General features: G+C 41.0%; 1 protein-coding gene across 8 annotated transcripts in view; it reads left to right on the top strand.

Annotated features, from left to right (window-relative positions):
- rbfox3a (RNA binding fox-1 homolog 3a) overlaps positions 1-25,423 on the top strand; it is a 486,434-nt gene that overhangs the window by 218,762 nt on the left and 242,249 nt on the right. For all 8 annotated transcript variants that reach the window (XM_053866321.1, XM_053866317.1, XM_053866318.1 and 5 more), the window contains one exon: positions 10,946-10,996. In XM_053866321.1, the coding sequence (XP_053722296.1) occupies positions 10,975-10,996 (22 nt within the window). In that variant the 5' untranslated portion in view covers positions 10,946-10,974. The remainder of the gene's footprint in view (positions 1-10,945; positions 10,997-25,423) is intronic.

Here is a 25,423-nt window from a genome sequence, read left to right as displayed (position 1 = left end):
CGTTTATAGCGCGCAGAATAGTGTAACTAAAGAGATTGTTGTTTAGTGTTGTGGTTACAAGAAGGGATTTACCTTTGCTGTCTCACTATCAAGAAGATGAGGACGGCAGATGTCAAATGTCACTTTTTGTTTGATTAAATTTTGCTGAAATGAATTTTAAAAAATGATAATGGTCCTGTTCTGAGTTATATTGTTTGTCTATAAAGTCTTGACATAACACAATTCAAAGACAACTGATGATATTTTGATCAGATTTGGACCATTGGATTTACAGGTTTTCTCAGTTTTTAAGTGCTTATCTGTAATGAGTAAGGCTAACCTGGCTGATCAGATAATCACCACATTTAAAAGTGTGTTTAACATTTCAGCTATGGTTGGGTTAAAAAAAAAAAATAGAATATGTAAAAATTGCAGAATGTGTTGGGGCAAAGTACATAAATTTCCATTTACAATTTGAAACCCAATCCATGTTGGCTATTTTTCTCTCAATTTGCATTCATAATTGATGTATTAAATTGTTGGAAAAATAAACAATTTTTTTTATTGACGCAGAGATGAATAAATAAATAAATAAATGCAAGAATAAATAAATGCAGAAATACATACAAAATATATATATGTATAATTTCATACAATATTTTTTATGCATTTATTTTTCTTCTTTAACATGTACATATACATTTATATTAAATGTATGTATTTATTTATTTTTATGTACTTATTTCCACATTTATTTATATCCACATTTCAGTCGACTCATGGTCACATGAAAAGTGAATATGAAAATGAACTGAGTGGTTCTATAGCGTGATGATTCCCTGCACTGCATCCACTACTCTCTTTTGTTTTGTTCTTCAATTTTAACTAAACCTTTGGGGACATTTTGGCTTGCTGTACAGTATTGGGGGATTCAAATGTTAAACCAGCTATCAATATTTTAAAAGGATACTCACACTGTCGTCCATCCTTGTCCTCATTTGCAATATTTTTTCTTGCATGGTTACTATTAAAATGAGGACACAGTCGGCGCTTTTTGAATTCTTACTTTGGCCGTGGAATCTCCCTGAAGCTTACCCCTTCGGTGCGGAGAGACTGTATTTGCAGGACACTGCTTACTATACTTTATAAAGTCAAGAAGCTTGAAGCTGTCGTTGCTCACTGTTGCACTAACCCGTGAAATAGAGTTCACCGTATCAAAGATGGCAGCTTTCCACTCACCCATCGGACATAGAGGCATTCAGATGTTTACAAAGCGAGCGAGGTGGAGTCAAATTCAATAGAGATCCACACTTCAGCACACACAGATACACAATTACCATATCCTGAAATACAGCTTTCTCTCCGGCATGTACCCACTGTGGGACTCATTACGTTATCATGTTGCACTCTTTCATTTCATCCCAGTCAATCCCTTTTTCCCATCAGGTGTTTACACTGCATCAGAACCCTGAATTATTCCAGGGGTTAATTGCGTCTGACGTGTACAACTTCACCCTCACTTTTCATCCCCCTCTCCAGCCTTCCTTTACCTTCCTCTCCGTATTGCTTTCAATTACCAATCTGCCACCAGCAGGCATGTAGAGAGGCGAATAAAACACATGCACCCAGGAAAAACCCACACGGGGCCTTGTGTATGACGCGGCCGCGGCTTCATCCATTTATGCATGCCTCATTTAAGTGTTCCTATTGTATGCATCCCCGGGGAGAATATATGCAGATGAACTGGTGGTGTGGTGGTGATGGTGGCAGTAGTGGTGGAGAGTTCAATCACGCGCACGTATAGAAAGTCACAGCATGGAAGCACAATTGCCTGTGTAGCTGGCATTTTGCTGAGACTGGGGTCTTCTCCTCCTGTGCAGAGACACATAAAGATCAGTGGCCATAACACACAGCCAAGCATACTGCAGTATACGGCTACAATCAAGCTTTTTATGTGGACCTGGCACATAAACCAGGATGAGGACCGAAACAGCTATTCTGCATATTCTTGGGCTTCTAAAAATGCCCTCCCATAAAGGAGAAAATATGTGGGCCTTTGGCAATTAAACAGGAGGCAGCAAAAATACCCCCAAAATCCCACCTATTTTTAACTGGTGAAAAGAAGGGGTGCACAGAACACTAGTTCTTCTTGTCTACACAACATCATGTTTCACTTTGTCACATGATTTTCAGAAGCCACTAGATCTTGGTTTAAATATGATTATTACAAATGACAAGTCCAAACATTTGACAGCAGACAGTACCATTCACACACTGGCATTCATGAAACTTCATCTACTGTTTAGTAATCTGTCATGAAAGTCCATCTACTCATCACTAACGCTGACGGTTGCGACTTGTCTTTTGTACTTGACACTTGCTTCACTCATTTCTTATGACGCTCTATGTCTCTATACAGCTATAGCGCTCTTACCTGCATTAGATTGGATGCACAGACAGGATCTACAGTAACTCCTGTGCTATCACAAACTTTCTTGTTCTATGTGTGGAATTTGATTCACTTAGTAATTGTTCGACACCTATTCTGCGTTGCAATCCAACAGATCCGATTTCTAGACAATATGTGATCATTTTATGCTCCATATATCCAATGTTCCACTGACATGTTGGTGGCGCTTCAAACCAAAATGCAGAAATAAATAAATGTGGTCCAAAAAATGAAGCAAAGTGTGCAAAGAGTGCTTTTGGTTTTGGCCTAAATGTTCTTTCATTCTTTCTAGTCTCAATCGTACATTTTTTTATTTTTATTTTTTTAATTTTATTATTTTTTTTTTTTTCTTGAATCATTTAATATTTATTTATTGCACCAATATTAAAGGAATATGACACTAAACCAAGACAATTTCGAAAAAATATATGTAGCATATTTCCTTTCTGCCATTTTGGATCATCCAAATATTCACTCAATTCTATATTTGCATTATTGGTTTCAGTGTACTGAAATTCAATTGGTCCAACGTATTTTTCTGACTGATCTCCTCCACTGTTATTCTACTGTTGGACATTGCTACCCAACCCAGAGACAGATCGAATTAAAATTGCTCTGGTGTGGGCTGAGCATGTGAGCTAATGTTCCGTCCAATAATAACACAATATTCAGTGTTGTCATCTTCTCTTTTGGTTTTCATAGGTGGTACATCAGGAGGGGCTGGAAACTTAGCAGAGTTTGATGGCGCCTTAAAGATGCTGAGGTTTTGGAGCGACCTAGCTGTTTGAGATAGTTAGGTCTGCCGGATGGTTTGGATAGAAGAAGGAGGGGACATGTTGAATTGAGAATGTCTGACACGGAGGCACCAGGTGAAAGAAGAAGAGGAACATAACCATTGAGCTTCCCGTCCCGAATGAGGATCGTTCATGAAGGATGATCCAGATGGGTTTAGGTGGAGGAGGTTGACTCGCTGTGTCTTACTTTTACGTGGTGATACATCTCAAGCACTATGTAAGACAATGAGGCTGTTCGTTGGAATATATGAATACATTAATGATGTGGGCATTCATCGACTTCTCCTGTGAAAACGAATCAGGTACGATTGGTACGATTGTATGATAAATTGCCATCGTCCACTGGCAAGTCAGAAGCAGTGGCATAATGACGCTTCATGAAGCATTGCCAGAGCTCAGTAGGTGGCACTCTATCAGCTCTTCAAAACATAAATATTATAGTGTAGTAAGATTTGTGGTGAGATGCATGACGCCATGCACGTCTGCATCTCATTTTATACAAAGCAAAACCATGGTACTTGGCAGACGTGAGTCTCTCATAGTGTTGACCAGCACTGTGCTACTTGGAGAAAAGGGGCATGTGATAGGTCTTTTGATTTATTTTGGCTATAAACCAGCCAAAACATAACTCACAATTTACCTCTTGAAAACTTGTTTTCAGCAGGATGTGTAAATAATCTGCTTGTTATTGTCGTTGTCATGACTATTGTTGTGACTCAAGTTATTCACAGAGGAGGACTTGTACTGAAGAGGCACATCATCATTCTGTGTAAATATGCACCAGGAACAAACATGTGAAATCATCTGTCCATGAACCAAGATTATTTCGAGATTGAGATGAAGCCAGGAGTCTGTAAATTGAGCAAAAAAGTTAAGTTGATATTGCTTGAAATGTAACTTTCAACAGCCCAAAAATAAATATAATATACTACATTTAAGATAAAAATAGCAGAACATATCTGGCATTAAGATGATTCTGATCAGATTATAGCCTTTAACAGTTCCAGAATTGATGAAGTAAATCACTGTTTGATGGGTTGTGATATAACTGTATCTGGTCATGAAATAAGTGCAATAATAAACACCTGAATTAAGCAACTTGAGTTTGTTACTTCATCTTAAAACAAGATTTATTTTGATCGACATGGGCAGAGATGTAAAATATCAGATTCTAACAACTGTTTACCGAATATCAAAATGTTGTGTCTTACAGACAGAAAAGAATAAGAAACTCACGCTTAAACCAAGGTAACTTATCGAACACTTCTAACTCTCTTTTACCTTGTAAAGAACCATGTCATTTGCAGTGTGGATGTTGCCCGTCCCTGGCTCTTGTAGATACAACTGCGTAGCCTTGTCTTGAAAAAGGTCAAAAGCTGTGTTTCAGCATCCATGTAAATAACTATTGATACGCCAGACGTGACGTCGTCTGTCTTCCTGGCCTCCAGTGGGTTTCTGATGATTTTTATTCCACTATAAAGGTGATGTACAACGCCAACCCAATTTTCCTCTTCCACCACTGCCATCAAATGTCGCTTAAGTAAGGGACAAACCCCTGATCCCTCATTGTTTCCCCGCAGTTTAGCCTCATTTGCCATCTGGCAAACTACACGGATAGCTAGATCAGCTCGATGAGCTATTTGCATCGTGGTGGGAGGAGTGCGGACTGAAAGTCTGTGGAATCCCGTCAGGCTCTGTGGTGTACATGTGCCTGATGTCTTCAGGCAAATGAAATGTAATTATAGAACGATAGCAGAAATATGAAGAAAAAAAAAATCTGTACAGAAACATCATGGTTTCCGGAAACGTTCTCGGGCAAGAAGGAAGAGAGATACAGGGGAGGTGTAGTGTCATAGGCGGGCACCATTGCTTGTAGTGACGGAGCTTCCAATTAAGCAAGATGGAATCTCAGAGATGACTGCTGGTGGGGAAGCTGTGATTCCAGCATTAACAGCTGACATCATCCAAGCGCACTTCCTATCATTACAGCCACCCCCTCCACCCCGCCACAGCCACCTCTCACTTCACAACCACGGTCCAATGAAGAACTTTCACAATCTTGCTTGGCCAAACCGCCAACGACAGCCGCCCTCCATTTCACTCCTCACCCATCCAGGGGGGATTTTGTGTATGACATGATGTATTTTTACGAGGCAGCTTTACATCCTTGTTACCTTTTATGGTGTCTTATATTTTCTTAAATCAACAGAAATTTGAAGTAAAGTATCGCATTCTGGGTAGTAACTCACACTTGGCCCAGCGGATAAAAGCGACATGTTTTTCTTTGGATTTAATCCATTCCTGTCGTTTATTTTGGAGGCTTTAAAGTTAGTCGTTTTTCATATTTACAACCTCCCCATCAGCAATTTTTCTTCTCTTTTTCTGCATTCTATTGAAGATGATCTTCATATGCATAATGCCCGCACTGTTCATTTATTCTTCTCTATCGTCTCATTTCCACATTTTGAATCTTTTTCTTGTCTTCACGCAGCACTCCATCAACCTGCCCCTACCCCAGCGTGATTTCCCGCTCTAGGTCTCACCTGGTGTGCTCTCTTATGAATGGAGGTGTCTTTTGTTTTACGCTTTCACCCTGGTTTTCCTTGGTGTTGTGGCGGGTGATGCTATCCATCAGTGACTGTATCTTTAACAGGCCTATCTCCTGTGTGTGCTGGCATTTGGGGGCTCTCATTAACATTTGCTACATGGGGTTTAGTGAAGGTGTTGCGGAGATGTGCCAGCCAGCGTAGTCATTCGTCTTGCCCCGTCAGGAGACTATGTGAGGTGTTGGTGCACCGTTACCTGCTGGGCAAACTTCTGAAAAGTGTTGAGAGGACATACATGTTATCATTACTTTTTAGAACTGTCAAAAATATCAACAGTATTGCGGTGTTTTCACACAGTTGCTCTGATCTCTGGAGAAATTATGAAATAAAAGTTGGAATTTATGCCCACTTCAGACATTCTGATGGAGAAAATAGGTGTATTTTTCAGTGGAGGATCGGTGATTTTCGAGCTTCACAGCGAGGCGATCCTGCTTCTTGAGAGTCAAAATTATTGATGAAAAACACAAACCATCAAAAACATTATGTCGTCAGTCAAGATGCGATTTAACAAGTTCGGAGAGCAGCGGCTGGGTTCCAGTTAGTGATCATAATCCTAAAGATGTCGAAAACCACCATACTCATTTCCACTTCCCTCTAGTGTTTTCTGCTGGGATGTTTCCACTTGGTGTTATCATGTGATCTCAAAAGATTTCTGGCTCGGAGGACGAGCTTCTCGATCGATGCCAGGACGGAATCTTTATGTGTGTGGTGTGCTGTGCTGACATTATCGGGGCACACCGCACTTTATCTTCATGTGTGGGGTCTCTGAAGGTTTTAAAAATCCTTATCCCCCTTAGAAGCCTTTCTCTCAGCCTTGTTGCGCCCCCCTGCTCAGGAACAGACAGGAAGCTCAGACTCCAGTGTGCATTTTCCAAATGTAATTTGTAGTTAATACAATTTAAAGTTTCTGTTCCCGTCCTTGAAAGTGCACAGATGTAGACTATATATTTTAAGAAATGATTCATGCATTGTAATTGACATTTGTAACATGAAATCAAAATGACAAATCAATCATGAAGTGAATAAAATAATAATTATTAGAATTATGATTCTAATTTTGAAGGCACGACAGGGTTCATTTTGCTTGGCGGCGTTCCACAATCGTTTTGAAAAAACCCTGACTATGACAGGCAAATTTGATGAGCCACTGGGAAAACCCCAAATGCCACATGATATGGACTTTATGGACACATCAGTCTTCTCCTCATAGTGCTATTTAATAGCCAGTTATCTCTTCAGATTTGCATCCCAGTCCTTCAAATTTGGAATTATAAACTATTGGACTGTTATACTCTGGTGTCATGTTCCTATTCCTGTCGCAGCAGGTTTGAATGGTAGCTATTGACTTTTTTTTTCTTTCCTCCTCTATGGCTCTCAGTGAGGGAACATTTGGGGAGGTTATTGGCACATTAATGATGAGGTTGTCAGTTGATCAAGTGTTCACTTAAAGTCACTGTGAAGTCACCTAACTTTATGTGCTGACTAACTTTTAAGAAGGATTAGGTAAATCTTTGAGTGGAGCATCTTCTTCATCTTCACCTTTTGCTGCATAGGAGCTTCCATGCTTTTTAAAATTAATTTGAACATTTTATGGCGATACTTTCATTTACACTTTACTATCTTATTTAGAGTTTATTTATGATTTTTTTAAATATATATTTATTTTATTCTGAGTTTTTCCAATTTTGTATTTTTTTTCGATGGACATGACTTGCACCTGCTTCTGCTGCTGGTTGGACTTTTCCATGACAAATATCTTGGCTCTGACCACATGGTTTCATGTCATTTCACAAGGTTTCGGTTAGTTTACATGTATGGTTATTGAACACAGAAAAAAATGTAATAATTCTGAAAACAGAAATCAGTACTCACAGATCAGTTCTATTCCTTGAATGGGCCCCGGACCCATTTGTTCTGGAGAAGCTGGACCCTGAGATCAGAAAGGTTAAGAAGCCCTGCTCTACAGTGTGTAGCGTTCTGTTTGCTGCTGCCAACCGACTCAGACATCCTGGTCTCACTTCCTTGTCTGCCACCATCCCTCCGTCTCAGCTCAGGCTCAGTGTGATGGGACACTGGAGGCTGATGTAATTTGATTGGAGGTATTAAAGTTAATTTGATTAAGCATGGGTCAAATTACTGGCTGCTTAATGTAATCAGACCCAGTCACCTGCCGAGGGCTCCTGGACGCGCTGCTAGACACAGACACGCAAATGAATAAACGCACACCGAGAGAAGCGCCTTTCGTGAAACAGTCTCACACAAAGTTTCGTCAGGCTGATTCGATGAAGAGGTGGAGCTGCGGAGAGTGAAGATGTGGCTGTTATGGTGTGAAGCAGACAGTTCTTTCCTCTCTGTTCATGATGGGAATAAGTGTGTTCACGCATCACCCAGGTCATTTGAGGTGCCACATTTGCTATTTCAAGTATAAAGAAATAAAAAAATAAATCAACTCACACAATTATTGACTCCTGACTCTTTTACTAGGTATCATCACTATAAAAAAGTACTTCCTTTTCCGCCACTAGTAATCAGAAATACAAATGTGCTTCTCATGTGTCTATTGAATTATAAACACATTTTGTTGTGACTTTATTTACTCATCTCATTATTTATTTAAACTTTTTTTTTTAACCTAAATTCTAAAGTTTTGCAGCAAACCTCGGGCCACCCCCCAACTTCAGCAGCACAATCATCTATTTTCCTTTCAACGTATTTAAACGCTGTGAATCAGTGGAGACATTTTTATTTCCGCAGCAGCTACATTCTGCCGGCTGCTCTGTTTGTTAAAGGGAATAAATGCATCTGCGGTGGACACTTTGTCTATATTTGTTAAATTATGTGTGTATGCGTGTGATATTGCTGCGAGTCAGAGGGTGGGGGGGATGTGTAAAGTATATTCTTGCTGACAGCTAATTATCTCGTTGGCTTTGTTTGCTGAAAGAATTTTATCACTGCTGTGAATGGGTTCATTAGTGTTGTACGCGCTCTTGTGTTCCGTCTCGTTTCTGTCTTCACTTGTCATCTGTTTTTGCCTTCCTTTTACTCCATTGACTCGCCCTGCTTATACCTCATTTGGTGTGGAATTGCTCCGTTTCCACTTGCCTTTTCATCCCTCCTGTCCGCCGCTGAATCTGAGCTTATGGTTCTCACATTGATGTCGCGGAGAGAGAGGCCAGGCATCCCTCATCATGAGGCAGACTTAAATCAAAAATATTTCAGAAGGCTAATGTTGAATGATAAAGCACTGCTTCTCCTTTTATGCTGAGCTTATTGATGTTTTAACAATACTCTACTCCACCTGTTGTATCCTGCAGACTAAGATTGAAGTCCATCAGGCTTCATTTGTCTCTCACTGTTGTTGTCATCGAAACAGTGCCGAGACCAGGGCGTACAGAAACTAGTGAAGGGTAGATGAGGTTTCATGAAACAGTGTCCTGAATTACAGAGGCCACCAGACTTGCACTCTTTTATTTTTTATTTGATTTACTTTTACTTTTATTTTTATTTTTATTTGATTTACTGTCTGCAGTGAAATGTGTGGACTTGAGCAACGAAAGGCATTAAGGCTCCTACACCTCTGCCTTTCATCGTCTTTTCATTATCAGTACTTCTTCAACTATTGGCGCGTTGGTTTTGGAGTTTGTTGTTGTCATTTCATCTCGGACTCTACTCATCCCCAGTATGCACTGTTCTCCGTCCTGCCAGCCGGCAGACGGTTCCGCAGCATCCGATGCAGAACCTCCTGATTCAGGAACAGTTTTGTTCCTGGTGCTGTCAGTTTGCTGAACGTTGGAAAATAGCTACAGCTATAGCTTTATATTTAGTATACAAGTATTATATATATATATATACAGTATTATATAAGTATATAAGTAGTATATATATTTTTGGAAACCGGAGGCCTCAGACCGAAATTTCGTTGCCATAATATAGTGATATTTTTTTGTGCAATGACAATAAAGAAAGTCTAAGTCTAAATCTAAACATTTTACTTTGGGCTGCTCCCCCTGGTGGAAATACAGTTGAACAGCAATACCATGGAAGCATGTGATCAGTGACATTGTATGAAACAGACAGGCACAGTTTTGTATGTAAGGAGAGCACAAATGGGTCTTAATTCAACAAAACATCACATAATTTCTGAACCGTGACACCTCATCTACCCATCACTAACAGAAACCAAGACAGAGACCAAACCAAATACAGAATGAATTGCCAGTTTGTTCCAAGGATTGCACTTCATTTCTTTCATTTTCTTTAATAAGAAGGAATAAACAAGTTTGTCTATGTGACTAATAGACTGGTGCTTCTGTCTTCAGTTTAGTCTAAAAAACTGACACGACACATGTTGACACCACCACAAGCTCATCCACTGGATAAGTGTAGGCCTTGAACACGTGCGTTCAGTTCTAAATCCTCAGTTTCTCCTGTACGCACCAACACTGCCACCACTCGCTGAAGGGATTATTGCTTCAGATTAGATTAATACCAACCATTTAAGAGTTGGCCACACAGAGACGCAAGTCACCACGTTTTAAATCAGGCTGGATCTCGCCTCCAGTTTTTCTGTGTATGATTATTTTAGTTCTGCAATAATACTGCAATCATTCTCATCAACATGTATATACACCTTTCCTCCACCTGGTCAACTTCTTTATGGATGAAGAGGAGGCACGCTGTCTGCACTCATTTGTGCAGCATGAGTCAGGATTTCTGTTGCTTTTCAGATCAGAAAATTACCTTGAGAAAATACTTTATAGGAAGTTGATTGATCGCAATATTGACTCCAGATTTTTTATAAATCTTTTTTTCCCATCAGTACTGCATTCACTGATAGATTTCCCTTTACTGTACGCATCTGGTCTCAGTCATCACCAGCTGTTTCCTCGGAAATACAAACGTTAAAAGTGACTGGAAGTCTGAAAAAGGATCTGATTTTACTTCCAAGAAAAGGTGTCCTGCCATGATCTGACCTGTTGGAGTGCAGTGATTTACCATCAATAGGATGGATGTATATATTGCAGTTCAAGGTAGTCTCCGTGGAGGGTTTGCTGGTTGTTCATAACAGAAATGTTTTGATCGCTAACCTTTTCTCCTCCTGTCTCCTCTTGTCAAAGGTCCCTTCCCTTCGACCAGTTGGCTGTTCATGGAGACCCCCAGTTGGGCAGGTGAGTGTGTCCATGCATGTGTGTGTGTGTGTGTGTGTGTCTCCAACAATCACCTCGCTGTATTGGCTCTACACCTCAAGAGGGTTTTACTGATACATGCACTTAGACATCCACAGCACTGCACCCCAGGTGGATGTATGTGTGTGCATCCGGCTGTCTTCTCGAGTGTGTGTATGCGCAGAGTGAGAATGTGCTGACTGCAGTGCTTTGGTTCTGGGCATGCCCATTAGATGTGGCTATAAATCCTGAGCGCAGTGCTCTGACTGTGTCAGCAGTCCAGCCAATGAATGGATATTAAACGCCACAAAAAAGCCTCTTTAATTCTGCCTCCCTCTGCCATGCTGTTGCACACTCTCTCGCTCTTTCTCTTTATCTGCTCATCTATCCATCCATCCAATTTCTCTCCATCACTTTTCTCGCTCTTTCTCCGGTCTAATCAAATGAGACTTCGGTGAGAAACCGTAACTTCCGCGTCTAGTTAAAGCATGTATTAGCATTGATGAAATGTAATTATTAGTCAATACTGAATGCACAAATACTGGGCAGTTTTTGCCGGTTATGTTTCCCAGTGTTCACTGCGCGCTCCGAGTGTTTTAGTGCAGACTCGTAAACACAGGCTGTAAACCTCCCGTCCTAATGTTACCCTGTTCACTCTCTGCAACTCTCCGCTTGCTTCCAAGCCTCGTGCGCAGCTCCATCATAAAACTGTAGTATTATTTCGATTGAATTTGTGGCTCTGAAGCGTGACCCTGGCTGTAGGTGTGGCCATCTGTCCTACTGGCCCATCAATAGCAATCTAATAGCAAGAGGAAAGATCAATCACAACTAACTTAGATGTGTGGAAATGTACACGGCCCGTTCTGTGACTTCATACCACTCTATTGTGGCCGGGATGTGGAGCTGGAATTTGCACTGTGGTTCACGTTCGCCTCAATGTCATGTGGAGAGTGGCCCCCCCAACAACAGCCCATGGAGGCCATTTATTCGTCTCCATCTCAGCATACTTCTTGTTTCCCTGGATAAATGAGGTCCATCGTGAGTGGCCCTCACTCAGACTGGATCTCAAACCTGCTTGAGTTTGATTCATGTTTCATTTTCTTTATGTCAGTGAAATCTATCTTATTTGAAATCCCACGTACAAGTAACATCCAACTTACGACCGGGATCGGTTCCCACCAACCAGCTGTAAGTCAGATTGGACGTAAATCGAATGCCATTCAAAATGGCCGACGCAAGGGTTATAGGTGCTACTGTAGTGGTAGAACGCTGTGTGAGAGTGAGATGCTGGGATACTGTGCTGCCATAACTGTCGTACGTGTTGCAGAGCTGCTACATGCTGCGGTGTGACAAATATAAAAACCGCTGGCGTGGACGTAAGTCGAGCAGGTCGTAAATCGGATGTTAGTTGTGTAGTTCTAGGACAACGGTTGTTTCTGGAGCCATAACAACACCCCAAATCTAAGTCTAAGACGGGACACTGCTTGACTGGTATACATCATAGCAAATTGTAATATGTTGCCACAGTAGATGAGTCTACACACACACACTTTGTCTCCCCATAATTTTCAATTACAGCCCGGCCTGCTTTAGCTTCTATCAGCGTTCGTCAACAGGCCTCCGGGCCCAATCAAGGCTGTGCCGCCCAATCACACTGACGTGGCAGCTAATTGGAAAGTTACGCTGAGCTCAAAGTGAAGATCATTGTTGGAGAGCCACGGTAGCTTTGAAGCAGCGCGCGGAGATATGTGTCGGTGATACAGCGCCAGAACTGATGTGACAAACACGGTATCGACATCAGCTGGAAATGAAAGCTGCGTTGCTCATGAGATTCTCAGCCGACTTGGAACTTGTCTAGAGTCACCTCTACGCAACAGTGATGCACCTGTGAGACGCTCATTCAAGTCTCACGCAGCCACTTCCTTGGGATTCTTCATTTTGTTACTAAGACGCATAGTCTTACAGGCAAGTGTCATAGTTTTCATAGTTCAAAAGATGTATGTTCTTTCCTGTGGCTAACATGAAGCCAGAAGACGGGACAGACAAAAATAATCTTAAATGAAACATCAAATATTATTTAACTTATATAACTTATATAACTATATATTACTGTCTACATCTACAGTGTATCTACAGTATCTAGAGTGAAGGATTCTTTGGCTCATTTTTTTCTGTTCACTCTGTCCTTTCTTGCACATTGTTTCTAAGCTCTTTCGTATAGCTTTTTGCACTCTATAATATAATTTCTTTCTATTTTATTGTGATGTGTTGGGGACAGAGCATGTTACAGACATAATTCCCCTTGGGATTAATAAAGTTTTCTGATTCTTTTTTTCCATCCTTCTGACTAATTTTTCCACTGATCATTTTTCATCATAATTTGTTTTGAATATTATAATAGTTTTTTCTTAGTGGCTCTAATGGATTTTTTTTTTTCTGATCTTTTGGGTCAAAATAATTTTAGACTACAACACCAGCAATGAAATATGTTCCACCACTGATCTAATGCCGGTGACCTAACAGTCCAGTCATTGTTCATTACAACTTGCAATTGTTCATTGCATTTGTGCATCTCAAAGTCACTCCAGAAACTGAAACAGATATTTTGCTGGGAATAATTAAATGTTAAATAAATGTTATATGGTTTTTACTTCAGATATCAATTTAATTTATTTATTATATATTTATTTTCTTTGTTGACAGTATACACAGTTACACACAGTTTATTTACACCAGCTGAGGAAAGCCTTTCAATTTCCCTGTAATGGTTATATTTTGAGGGAATCAGAGTCCTGTTCAGCACATTCTGCTTCTAGAGTGCTGAAGAAGAAGCATCTCTTTCTTCCATGAATGTTGGCATGATGGCCAACAGTGTGGATGCTCAACACCCCAAAACCTCTGACCCTAATATCGCTGCTGGTTTGACAGCAACTTTTGTGTCAGATTAGCGTCAGTCGTCTCGGCTTCTGCTTCAGACAAACCCTTCATCAAAAGTCCAGTCGGTGGTTTCCAGATGAATGTATTCCTTCATGTAATATCCTGATAAGGTTCTATAGTGGCTGATATATGAGATCCAGAAGTGCAATATACTAAAATTTCAAAAGTTTTCCCTGCTGTTTTACTCGACAGAATGTTGGTTCTTGTTCCCGCAGCTGCTGTGTGGATCCACTCGCGTAGAGCTACCCAGTCTACACTTGCCACTTGCCTTTTTTTTTTTTTTTTTTTTAAGCAGACATTAAATTTCAGATGCAATTTCCTCTGCTGCTACCTCCAGTCTGCGGTGATAAATCAGGTGCACTGGCCATTTGTATAAATTTCCATTCCATCCCTTCAATATTTTGCGCCTCTGAACGGGAGAGTCACAAAATGCTTGAAAATACATATTGTTTTTATTGCTGGGACTCGCCCCCCATTTTAGTTGATTTCTTACCCCCCTTTAAGATTGTTGTTGATCCTCAGAGATCAGTGCCTGGGTTGATTTGTTTCCAGGACACATAAATGAATGGGAATATTATATATTATTTTATTATACTTCTGCAGGGGGACCTTTTTGAGGAAACACAATGAAATTTAATTTAAAACCAGTGACACAAGTGTAAATGGCAGAAGACTGAGAGCTGTGTATTTTATTTGCTTTTATTTACCCTTCAACAAATATTCATTATTTTCTCTTTTTTCTTTTTTGTAGTTTTGACTGCAGAAGAAAATACATTTTTTGCTTACCTATTATAATTAATCCAAATTATAAAAGCTGTCAAATCTGGATTATTAGAAACAGAAGGTACAAAGAAAACAAGTTAAACCAATAAAAGAAGTAGCAACAAAAAATGAGCAGAACTGATGAACAATTAAAAAATGCAGTAGGACATAGGAAGAGCATTTATGATAAAAGTTAAACTGTGTCATGACCACATTTGTAATCGTACTCCACCTCATGTCTTTCAAGGTTTCAGAAATCAATGCAAGTCATGCTTTAAAGAAATGCCTTCATTCATTTGTTGTGTTCCGCATGTTTGAGAAGTCTCTCAGTTTGAGTGACAGTTTGACTTCATTCGTCCAACCCTCTTATTTGAGAAGCCACGTCTCCTCATTCACTTTTTTTCATGACTCAATCTCTGGATTTGAATATACCTAGCAACATAATAAGTCCGAACAAGTGATCAACGCACCAGTAAATGATACTAGTAGTGAAAATACAAATGGCAGGCTTTTAGCAATATTTTTTTTTCTGAGGCCGTCCACACAGCAACAGAATTTAGACAAATGAAATGTGACCTGCGAGATTTGATCGGCAAGTGAAGTGACCAATGGATGGTAGGCTGTGTCCCATTTCTCACCCTAACACTTGCCCTTAGCACTAGCGTTTGGTCTTGCGTGTCCTCCATTATGAAGTGGTTTGGTGAACCAACAGAGGAGAAATGGGCAGATGAAGCCGGCTTCGGCGCTATGTTGCGATGATAGATCTGTTAGAGGTGTGACTGGATGCTAGCCGACTGTTGTTTGTTAAGAAGAAATAAAAACGTACTGTTATACACACATGATGTATTGTTCATGTTGCCGGACACGGTAGACCACTTGGGTGTCTAACGTGTGGTACGAGAGAAAGCAGAGTAGTCCTTGTTACTAAAATGTCCCTGCTGTCCGATCCAACATTGTTTTTAAATGAATCCATACTTCATATTCCCACTTCGTTTGAAGTCAGCGCTGGAGCTCCCTCGGTTTGAAGGGATCTTTTCAAGTCTTAGGAGTATTGGGACACACAACCGAGTGTTAAGGTCAAAGACGAGTGTTAGGGTGAGAAATGGGACAAAGCCTTAGTCTGCAAATCACTTTCAGAGTCTGTGGAAAACAGTGGAGGAAAATTATAACAAGGCGCCAGACACCTTGCAATTGAAAAGCCTGCTTGAGTTTGACTGACATTTTGCAATCCAATCTTTTCAATGTCGATATGACGTCGATATGATTGGATGGAGGGCTTTCAATCCCATAGTTTCGTCAGGTCACATTTTTCAGTTTAGGGTTAGAGTGTTTTAATTGGTTTCACTTGGGGTGTAAAGGGGATTTAAAGAGTGAAATCTGCCCCAGGAAAAATCCCATACACTACCTTTAAAAATGTCACTGACCTTGGCCACTTCGATTCCTGGACCCCTGAATAACAGGAGGTTACGGAAATATCATGTTTCAGAGTCACCATAAGCATCCTTCAATGTCAAAGGTTCCTTCACAGAAGCGGATAAACAGCGCAACCCGAGCTCATGTCTTTACTTGACTGGTAACAATACAAGCCGTAGGTAGTAATGCTACCAGTCCAAAGTCGCGTAAAGTGGTGAAAACACACAAACTAGTCTCTGCAGAGAAAGCCCAACCAAAGAGACAGTGAAACAAGTATTGACGGGCTGATTGATCCCTCAGCACAGGAGCTAATCCGAACTGCGCCTCTGACGCTGACGGCTCTGGGCGACTTGCCGTTCCGTGCTGCCTGCCTGACGCCGATTGGCAGAGCCCGACCTCGCAGTCATTAGTTAATGTTAGCAAAGCGTGTGTTTGTTTCCGGCTTATTAAAAATTGAAGCTTGGCCTTAATGGCGATGACACAAAGCAACTGCTGAGCTGTTAAAGCCACCTTTACATTATTAACACAGATAAACACCAGCATCTGGGCCTAAAAGGGAAAAAGGAAAAAAAAAAAAAAAATCACGGTGATGATTGTTTCACTGACAATACTCCCAAATATAGCTCTAATATTCTGGGTCCGGCTGCAGGTGTACGCAGACGTCATTAGGACGACCGGGGGAGGTGGGATGGACACAGATGGCGCTGGGTTTTATTGCCTCTCACTCTGAGGACGCAAACACGCAGACGTCTCACAAGTGTAAATGACAAAGGTTCTCTTTGTATTTGTTAAAGTGATGTCCAGTGTCTCCGAGCTGCTTTTAACACTCCCAGAAAGGCCATTACAATTAAAGGAGCCCCGGCCAAAGCGAAGGGAAATGGAGAAGAGTGTGATGAGAGTAAAAGAGGGATGTCAGCACAAAGAGAGGTGGAGATGCTTTTAGCCTCTCTTCGCAGGAGTAATGTCCAATTACTGCTCGGTTTGAGGCGGCCGCCTCACACCGCCATCAGCGCGCAAGCATCAGGTTATAGCCCTCCGCAATGGGCTGAGTGTCAGCTACCATGGATCACAATCAGCGAGCAGGACCGCGGGGCCATCCGGGGGAGAGCGGACGTTTCACATTCAATATTCATGTTGTTTTACTGGTTATAATAGGCGGCAGCAGTCGCCGGCCGAGGATGAATTTCAAACACTGCAGTGAATAAAGTCCCCCTCTCTGCTTTTAAAAAGCACAATCAGGACGATTTGGAGCGGATTCTCCAGGCGTCTGTCACTGGAGAAGCTCTGGATCTGACCAGCAGGTGGTACCAGATGTTTAACTTTCCTTCTGTCTCGGCCAGACTCTCATTTTAGGGGTGGCATTTAAATAGTAAGCTGAAAGAAAAACAGAGCACGTCAAGATATCTGAGGTTTTAAATCGATTTAAATTAGCTTGTAGTGGGTCAATCAGTCCCCGTGGCTTCACTGTTCACTGATCTGCAGAAGCAGAGTGAAAATGAATCGCCAAAGATTTCTGTATTCTGTTTCCATGCTGTTTCCTGTCGAGAGAACAAGCTGATCCTGATAAATCGTGCCTTTTACAATATTTATTTAGCAACAATCTGATTGAAAGAGTCGACCAGATGACCATGAGGGGTCAAAGCGCTGCCTTTACGACCTTTGTTATTGTTACATTTAAGCTCACATGAGGTCAACTATGACTTTGAAATGTATTATTTATTTATAGGTCAAATATCAGTTTAAAGAGATATGTTTTTTTGTTTTTATCCATGTCTTTCCTTTCCCATTTGCTACACACACATTTTACTATTTACTATTGTTTAGCTGCCTCCTTTATAAACGGAAAGATCTGGAAAAACATGCAAGACATTTTGAGAGGTGAAAATATGGTGAGGAAAACTAGATTAAATTAGGGAGCCAGCACTTCAGAACAACTTCTCAGAGAGATGATTCTTCCTCCTCATGATTTGTGGTCCAGGGTTCAGTCTGTGAGGTCAGGATTCACTCTGACCCCCAGCTACTTGACCTTGAGCAGTGCAGGCTGGATGGAGAACACCGGTGAGCGCTATGATCCTCCCAGTGGCCTTTCCAGATGTGACAGGAATATTTGAAGAAGCTAGTCGAGCGCGTCACCGCAGGCCAGTAGTCAAACTCCAGTGAGCGATGAGCTCACCATTTGATGAAGGAGGTGCAAGACCACTCTCTCCATCATCTTCACTGTGAGGAGGGCAAATGGTCTGTAGCTGTTCTCCTCCTCAGGACATGGCGTCTTCAGCAGTGAACAAGGCATCATGGGACCACAGCTGTGAACCTTTCCCCACTTCCAGACTTTGTATTTTGTTTCTCTGTTGTATTTAGTGATGATTTCATTTAAAAAAATCATAAAATAAACAGTTTTTCTTAACTGCTCGCTGCACATGCACAACATAAACACTTATGATATCATACTAAAGCATCATCACGAAGCAAACACACACAAACATGTCACATGCATAATTGTCTAAAATTGTTGCGCTGGAAACCGTTTAACAGATGTCACATCTTTAGGGCAGATATCTCCAACTCAAGCCGTCCTCGAAAACATACTCTTCCTCACTCGCCCTCTTCCCAACATGCTTTCTCTCTCTCCTTCTCACACACACACACACACACACACTCAGTCTCTCTCTCTGCTTTCTTTTTATGTCTCTCTCTCTCACACATTTTATACTCTCATTCATCATGTTGACAGCAGCACAGCTACTTTTGTGAAATGGAGAAAAATGTTTAAGTCAGCTTTTCCTCGTTCTATCTCTCCCTCCCCTTCTTTCGTCGCCATCGAGATATGCGTGCGGGTGTGTTGATGGCATATGAGTGTGTGTTCGTGCCCGTGTGAGTGTGTGTCTGCGAGAGTCACAAACGGTAGTAATTTCTTCTCAGTAGAAAGCATTTTACATATGACATCCATATGGGATTCAGCTCGCGAGGCGGAGTCGCCCGTTGCTCGTGAATTGACTCGCTGTTCAGTGCAAACTTTCAAATTTCACTTCCATTACCCAACTAGTGGATCCTAAATAAAAATGTACAGGGGGGAAACAACATATTCATGCTGGAGTGGAGGAAATGTGATCTTGTTTTCTTGTTTTCCATTTGAAATTTGCTCTTATTTGTTGCTCTAAGTTGTCTGCAAGGTAAAATGTGAAGTAAGCTTCGTTTTTGCTCAGAAATAGCATTTTTTTTTGTCAGTAGTGAGGATTTTAGCGACCCGGATTTGAGTGGGATCATGATATTTTAAATGCTATTATTTCATGGGTGAAAACAACAATCAAAAAACAGAGCGTGAGTTACAATCCTAGCCACGTGTTGGCAAAGAAAGGGAAGCAATCGCTGCAATAGAATTCACTCAGGTTGTTGAGTTGTTGCTGTGCCATAGTGCTGACTCAAAACAATTAACAGAGAGACCAATTCCACTGATCAAATGATATCTCAATCTGCAGCCTGATTGAACAGCACAGCATGCTTCACTTAAATACATTCATTATTAATTAATTGTTTATCGCTGTGCACGAGTGTTTTACGTCTCGATTTGTGTGCTTTGGCATCACAATCCACGACTGCTGTTTGACTTTGTGTCTGGTGGATCAATTGATTGTGATTCAGCTCAACTTTATGGTTATAGAGTTATAAACAAGACTGACAATCTTTAGATGGCATCACAAAGTGAATGCAGTCTCGCAGTGCAAAAAACAAACAGTGATGTAGATGTGAATTGAGAGTGTGTTATGAGTTTAGTCAGTCTCTCCAGGAAATTGTGATGTTGCGATTGCAACTATTGACGCAATTGTGTTCGATCACAGCGATTTTCCCGCAAATTCGACCAGTCACTTTAGACTCCTTTCGCACGCCCCTCTACATGGCATGTGCGTCATTATATTCCCTCCCTCCTTGTTGAGATGAAGTCACAGACAGAACTAGAAAGCAAAACTCACTAGTGCAGCGCGGCGTCACCGAAACACTATAATGTAAACAAACATGGCTGATCTCAAGATCCGTCTATATCGAGGCTATTTGTGACTCTCTACATTCCGACCCTGTGGAACATGTCAGCAGTTACTGTTTTAATTGGTTGCAATAATAAGAACAACTTTGGTCACACACTCACACACACAAACATTCCCTACCTTTACCTCTCAGACTCCCTCCAAACGTCCATAAGTCTCTGCTCTTGTCAGGAGCTCGGTAACAACAAGCCTCACTACACACTGTCAGCCAGGAAACTATTCACAAAACACCATATTGAAAAAAAAAGTTGGACTTATTTTATCAGCATTTTTTTTTTGTTTTTATTCATCATGTTCATTCATTCACTCTGTAAAGCATGTTTTGTTAAAATCACTGCAGCCTGGAGCTTTTCCTGGCTAAAATGTGACCGTAATATTTATTTATTTTAACAAGTCACGTTGTTCCAGAACAATAAATAGTAACTTTCTCTGCAAAAAAAAGGTTAAAAAATCAGCCTCAAAATCAGCAGCTTTTGGTTGTCAATAAAAGAGACTGTGAAATCCTGGAGGGACTGTTTAGTATCCACCAACAAGAAGGTTTGGCTCCATCACTTATTCAAGTCCAATACCGATATCACAGACTTAAGGATCGCTCAGCACTGATCCAATGCAGATGCCAATACAATGCCCTCTCTTTCCTTCCCTTCAATGATAATACTGAATTTCTGAATACAGATTTCTAAAAACACGTCATTGCCCAAGCTACACATTTTTCTAGTCCCCTGACAAAATAACTGAGGTTATGCAATACTGCTTTGAATTTATAAAAAATTCAAGAGAGCAGCTTCAACAGTATTTGGTCAACTCCTCCTGAAGGTTCCCCAAGCATAAGTGTAGGCAAGAGGAGGGTGCTTGAAATGACCCGGCAGTAACAGCAGTCCTTCATCCACAACAAGTCGAAGGAGCTGCAAAGCATCTTAAATTGACAACTCTAAGTAAGTCCATGATTGTTGTTCTCGCAGCTGTGTCTTGCAGTGCAATATGGACTGTACTTTTCTTAACTTTCTACACATTCGATATCTGCTCCGTTCTTGCTCATGGGTAGCACACTTCGGTAGCAGCCGTAGTCAGTCACAGTTCACTGAGCGGAAAGAAGTAAAAACATTATCCAGCGTCTATAACCGCAATGAATTTTGGTTGAAAGTCCTATTGTCACCGTCATGCCGCTGATGCTCAACATAATTGTTACTGACCTAAAATTGAACAGCATCATAGCTAGTCATTACCTTCAGGATGCATGATTGGGATGGAATTCTAAATTCTGCTTCTATTGACTGAATGGATCAAAGTGGCTGATGAAATAAAACAGTTGCCACCAGTTCCACTCCATCTAAGCTGTGTCATGTCGTGTCTTGCTTGTGGCCATTTTGACTCTGTACTTTGTTGTAGTGGCGTGTACTCCAGTTCAAGGTTGAGGGAGTGTGGTTCCTCATCATTTCTAATTTAGTAAGCATATTTCCGTGTATTGAGGAGGGTGAATGTGTGCGTGCACGGATACTCTCCCTGATTAGACCTCTCCTCCTCCGTCATGTTGATAAGGCCTTGTTGAAACTCCTTAATCTTCATTAAAGATTGAACTGAAGGGGGAGGAAAAAAGTTAGTGGAGGGATGACGACAATTAAATTTTAAACCCAGAGATAAGGCGGTATCTGTGACTCCCACCTTCTGCCTCAGCACTGGCCAGCTCGAATGGTGTGGAAGGACGTCGAGATTATGTGCTCCTGGGTGAAAGCAAGGGGATGCGGAAGGACACTTTGAAATTGATAACCTCTCATTTCTGGCTGGCCTGATAGCGGTGGGCCGTCCTGCAGCCGTCCAGCCAGGCCGCTGCCAGCGCCATTACCTTTTTAATTATGCTTTCACCCACTGACTGGATGTGGTAGTCGTGGTGTGACAGGAGGAAGATCACTTTCGTAGAGGTGACACCAAATCCTTGTCCAAGCCAGCGACTGTTCTGCTGCTTCATCATTTCCTCTTGAAAGGGAGGCCGAGATCCTCTGAGTTAAATTCATTTGATATTCCAGTGAAATTCAGGACAGAGGTGTGTTTTCAAGAATTCACACGTCGACTAAAGCAGTTTATGAAGGCATTTATTTACCGAGTCATACTGCAACTGCAAGTATTTTCAGAGCCAAGATTTCAGAAGTTTAAAAAACAAAGAAAAAAAAACAAAGAAAGAAAAACTATTTATTCCAGTATTTGTGAAAAATATATTCCCATGTTACAAACCGCCATGAATTGAATTCATTGTGTTATCGTAAAACTCTTGCTCAAGTTTTACGTCCAAAGTGAACTCCAAACTTGAGTTCGCTCCTTCATGTATTATGCGTATGTGTGTTCTACTTCACATGAAAAGACACGTCATAAGGTTGTTTCATGTTGGAATTGATCATTTTCTATTCATTTTTAGGCCACTGTTTCCACATCAGGGCTTCCACCCCAGTGTCCTCCAACAGTACAGTCGTTTTATTTTGGCTGCCATGATTAAACTCAACTGATCTATCTACAGTGATTCAGACAGCGACCAAATATTTGCAATTCTGCGACCAAATTTAGAGAAGTCAATTTCAGACCGACTCACTCAGTCCATCTGTTTGGCTGTGTAATTCACTAAGGTTCCACATCAAACAAGACAAACATGCTGTGATATTTAACTGAGACCTGTCAATCATTGATGCATGACACGCCCCCCCGTTCTGTGTGCGGTCAGGAGACCATTGTTTCAATGAGCTGTGGATGAAAATAGGTATCAACCATGGCTTACGAGAGTGCCAAACCCACCTGTTCGTACAGCTGATGCTCTGCTAGTAGCCACATTTAAGCTGCATTCTGGTTGTTTTCTGAACTGGGACATTCCCTGCTTTGCTGGTGTTCTTGCCAAAAACAGAACACATAGTTACCAAAAAGTTGCTTATCTTCTGGAATCCCTTTCTTGGACGACACCATCTTCATTTCCGACTTTGATAACTGGAAAACACTGTGCTCGGCTGTGTCAGCTCAGATTCCACTTCCAAGGTAACTGGAACGCAACATAATGCTCACTAATTCACATGTTAGGTTGTCATGCTACCGCAGAGTGTCAGTGGAATGAGAGAGGGACATTAAAAGTGTATTTTGTAATTGCTTTCCCTCACGGTTGCACTCAATGAAAACTTCCAAAGTTTCCCAAATTCTTGGATTATATTATTTTTTTTAATACATGATTGCATATTCATATTTAAAACCTAATATTACACTGAAAGCTCATTTTTGTTAAGTAAAAAAAACAAACAGATATTTTCCTGAGCTTTATGAATAATGGTGATAAATAATTATGAATAGAATACCAATCAAAATAGTTGATATTTTACCAAATTGTTCGGCCCTACCTCCCATGCACCGCTTACATACTTTCTTGTGGCTCGGATTTACTCACTTAAGAGAAGAAAAATACTGACTGACTAGACGACTTGATCGCATGGATTTGAGAAGCCATCGTGGGTACATGTCATGATGCTCAGGCTCCATACTCGTATATCCAACCATCACCAACTACACCAGTCTCCCACTCAGCTTCCGTTGTTCCCTGAGTCAAGTTGATATGGACTCTATAGATGCCATGCAAGCTTCTCAGACAATGTACACTTCCAGCCTCAGGCTCTCTTGCGTGGCCCTCCGAACATCGCGTCAACACTCAAGCCTGGGTCTGAAGATCACATTCATCACGGAGATCAGAAAACAGTTCTGCTTTGAGCTCCGTATCAAATATTGCAGGATCCTCTGCTGGGAATACACATGTTTACTCTGCCTCTCGTCGCCTTTGGGGACAATATGCCACAGTAGCACGGCAGCAACGGCCGGTTTCAACACAATTAAAGAACTGCTTAATAAATAATAGCCTTGCATTTGTGGCCCCACCCCACCACTCCTCCACCCATACCGTAATAAATCCATTACAATGGCAGACCATGGAGTTTCTCCTGTTTTTCCTCAATTATTGATGAAGACAAATTCCTCCAGGCACTAATTAGATCAACAGGAAATTAGTATTTATTGGAATACAGGCCTTCAGAAAAGGTCATATTGAATATTTGCTCAACGGCCTGGTCTTCCATGCAATACTTTCATGGTTATGCAAAGGGTTTTAATGGAAAGTCTATCGCCCAATAAACTTGTTGTTTGATCAGTGTGGAGGGGAGATGGGTGGGGGGCAGGAGGAATGGAGCCACTGCTTTGGCAGAAGGTTAATCTTGTAGGAAAATATTAATTTAAAAACAAAGCGCAACACAATTTAGGGTGAAACAAGTTCATATGCGACCTCATTTAACTCATCATGATTCACTAAGTATCATAAAACGTTGGACAAAAAAGGAAGAAAGGTGCAACAAAGCCAAGTGTTGGTGGATGATGAAAGTCTTTGTCCTCCACTCACAAAAGGGTCGCTTGTCAAACGCAATAGACACTGATTTTTCTTCATTTTTTTTATCGATTGCTTCACCTTTTGGGCGTGTGAATGCCTCCTTTGCTGACAGATTGAAACCTATGTGAGGTGTGTCGGAGAGATGGAGTCTTTTTCTATCTGCATCTGTCTGAGTTTTGAAGCAGCGTTGCTACACATAAATGCGAATCCTCTCTGTTTAATGTGGATGAAGATGACAAGTGTTGTATTTTTAATTTGATATAATAATCTGGTAACAGACTGTTTAGTAGAAAAAAAATGAATTAACTGATGAAATATTGATATTATATCTGCAGTCAAAGTATTGCAAAACGTTCAGTAAGCTTCGCCTCTCCACGGGTTCAGTATAAAATGTTGAAATGCCTATATTTCTTTATGGTGAAATGCCACACAATGGACGCACTAATCTTGTACGGACCCTTTTTTCTCGCCCTCCATTATCAAACCATGTCGTGCAATTATTCACAGATGGGCTCTCGGAACAGAGAAAGGAGAGAAATGAAGGATGCTGGGATGATTTTCAGGTCGTCATACTCCTTCTACTGCCCCTTGGTGTGATATAGTGAACATAAAACATGATGAAGCTGTGTGATAAGACTCCAGAGGCCAATGACTGAACAAGGCTTTGATGGGCTTATTATTCTTACTTTGATTTATTGTAATTGACCTCTAAGTGGAGCTGGTCATAATTAATGAGGAGGGGAAGAGGCCAACTCGCACTGTTTTTTTTTTTTTGTTTCATCTTTCTTTCTCACCACCTTTGTCTTCCTATCCTTCAGATGTACTTAGATTTTGGAGATCAAGTGACAGACGCAGTTCACTTCATGACACTTACAAAAA

This window comes from Synchiropus splendidus, chromosome 5, assembly GCF_027744825.2.
Source record: "Synchiropus splendidus isolate RoL2022-P1 chromosome 5, RoL_Sspl_1.0, whole genome shotgun sequence".
In the NCBI taxonomy this organism is placed as follows: domain Eukaryota; kingdom Metazoa; phylum Chordata; class Actinopteri; order Syngnathiformes; family Callionymidae; genus Synchiropus; species Synchiropus splendidus.
This window is presented reverse-complemented; position numbering and strand designations above follow the sequence as displayed.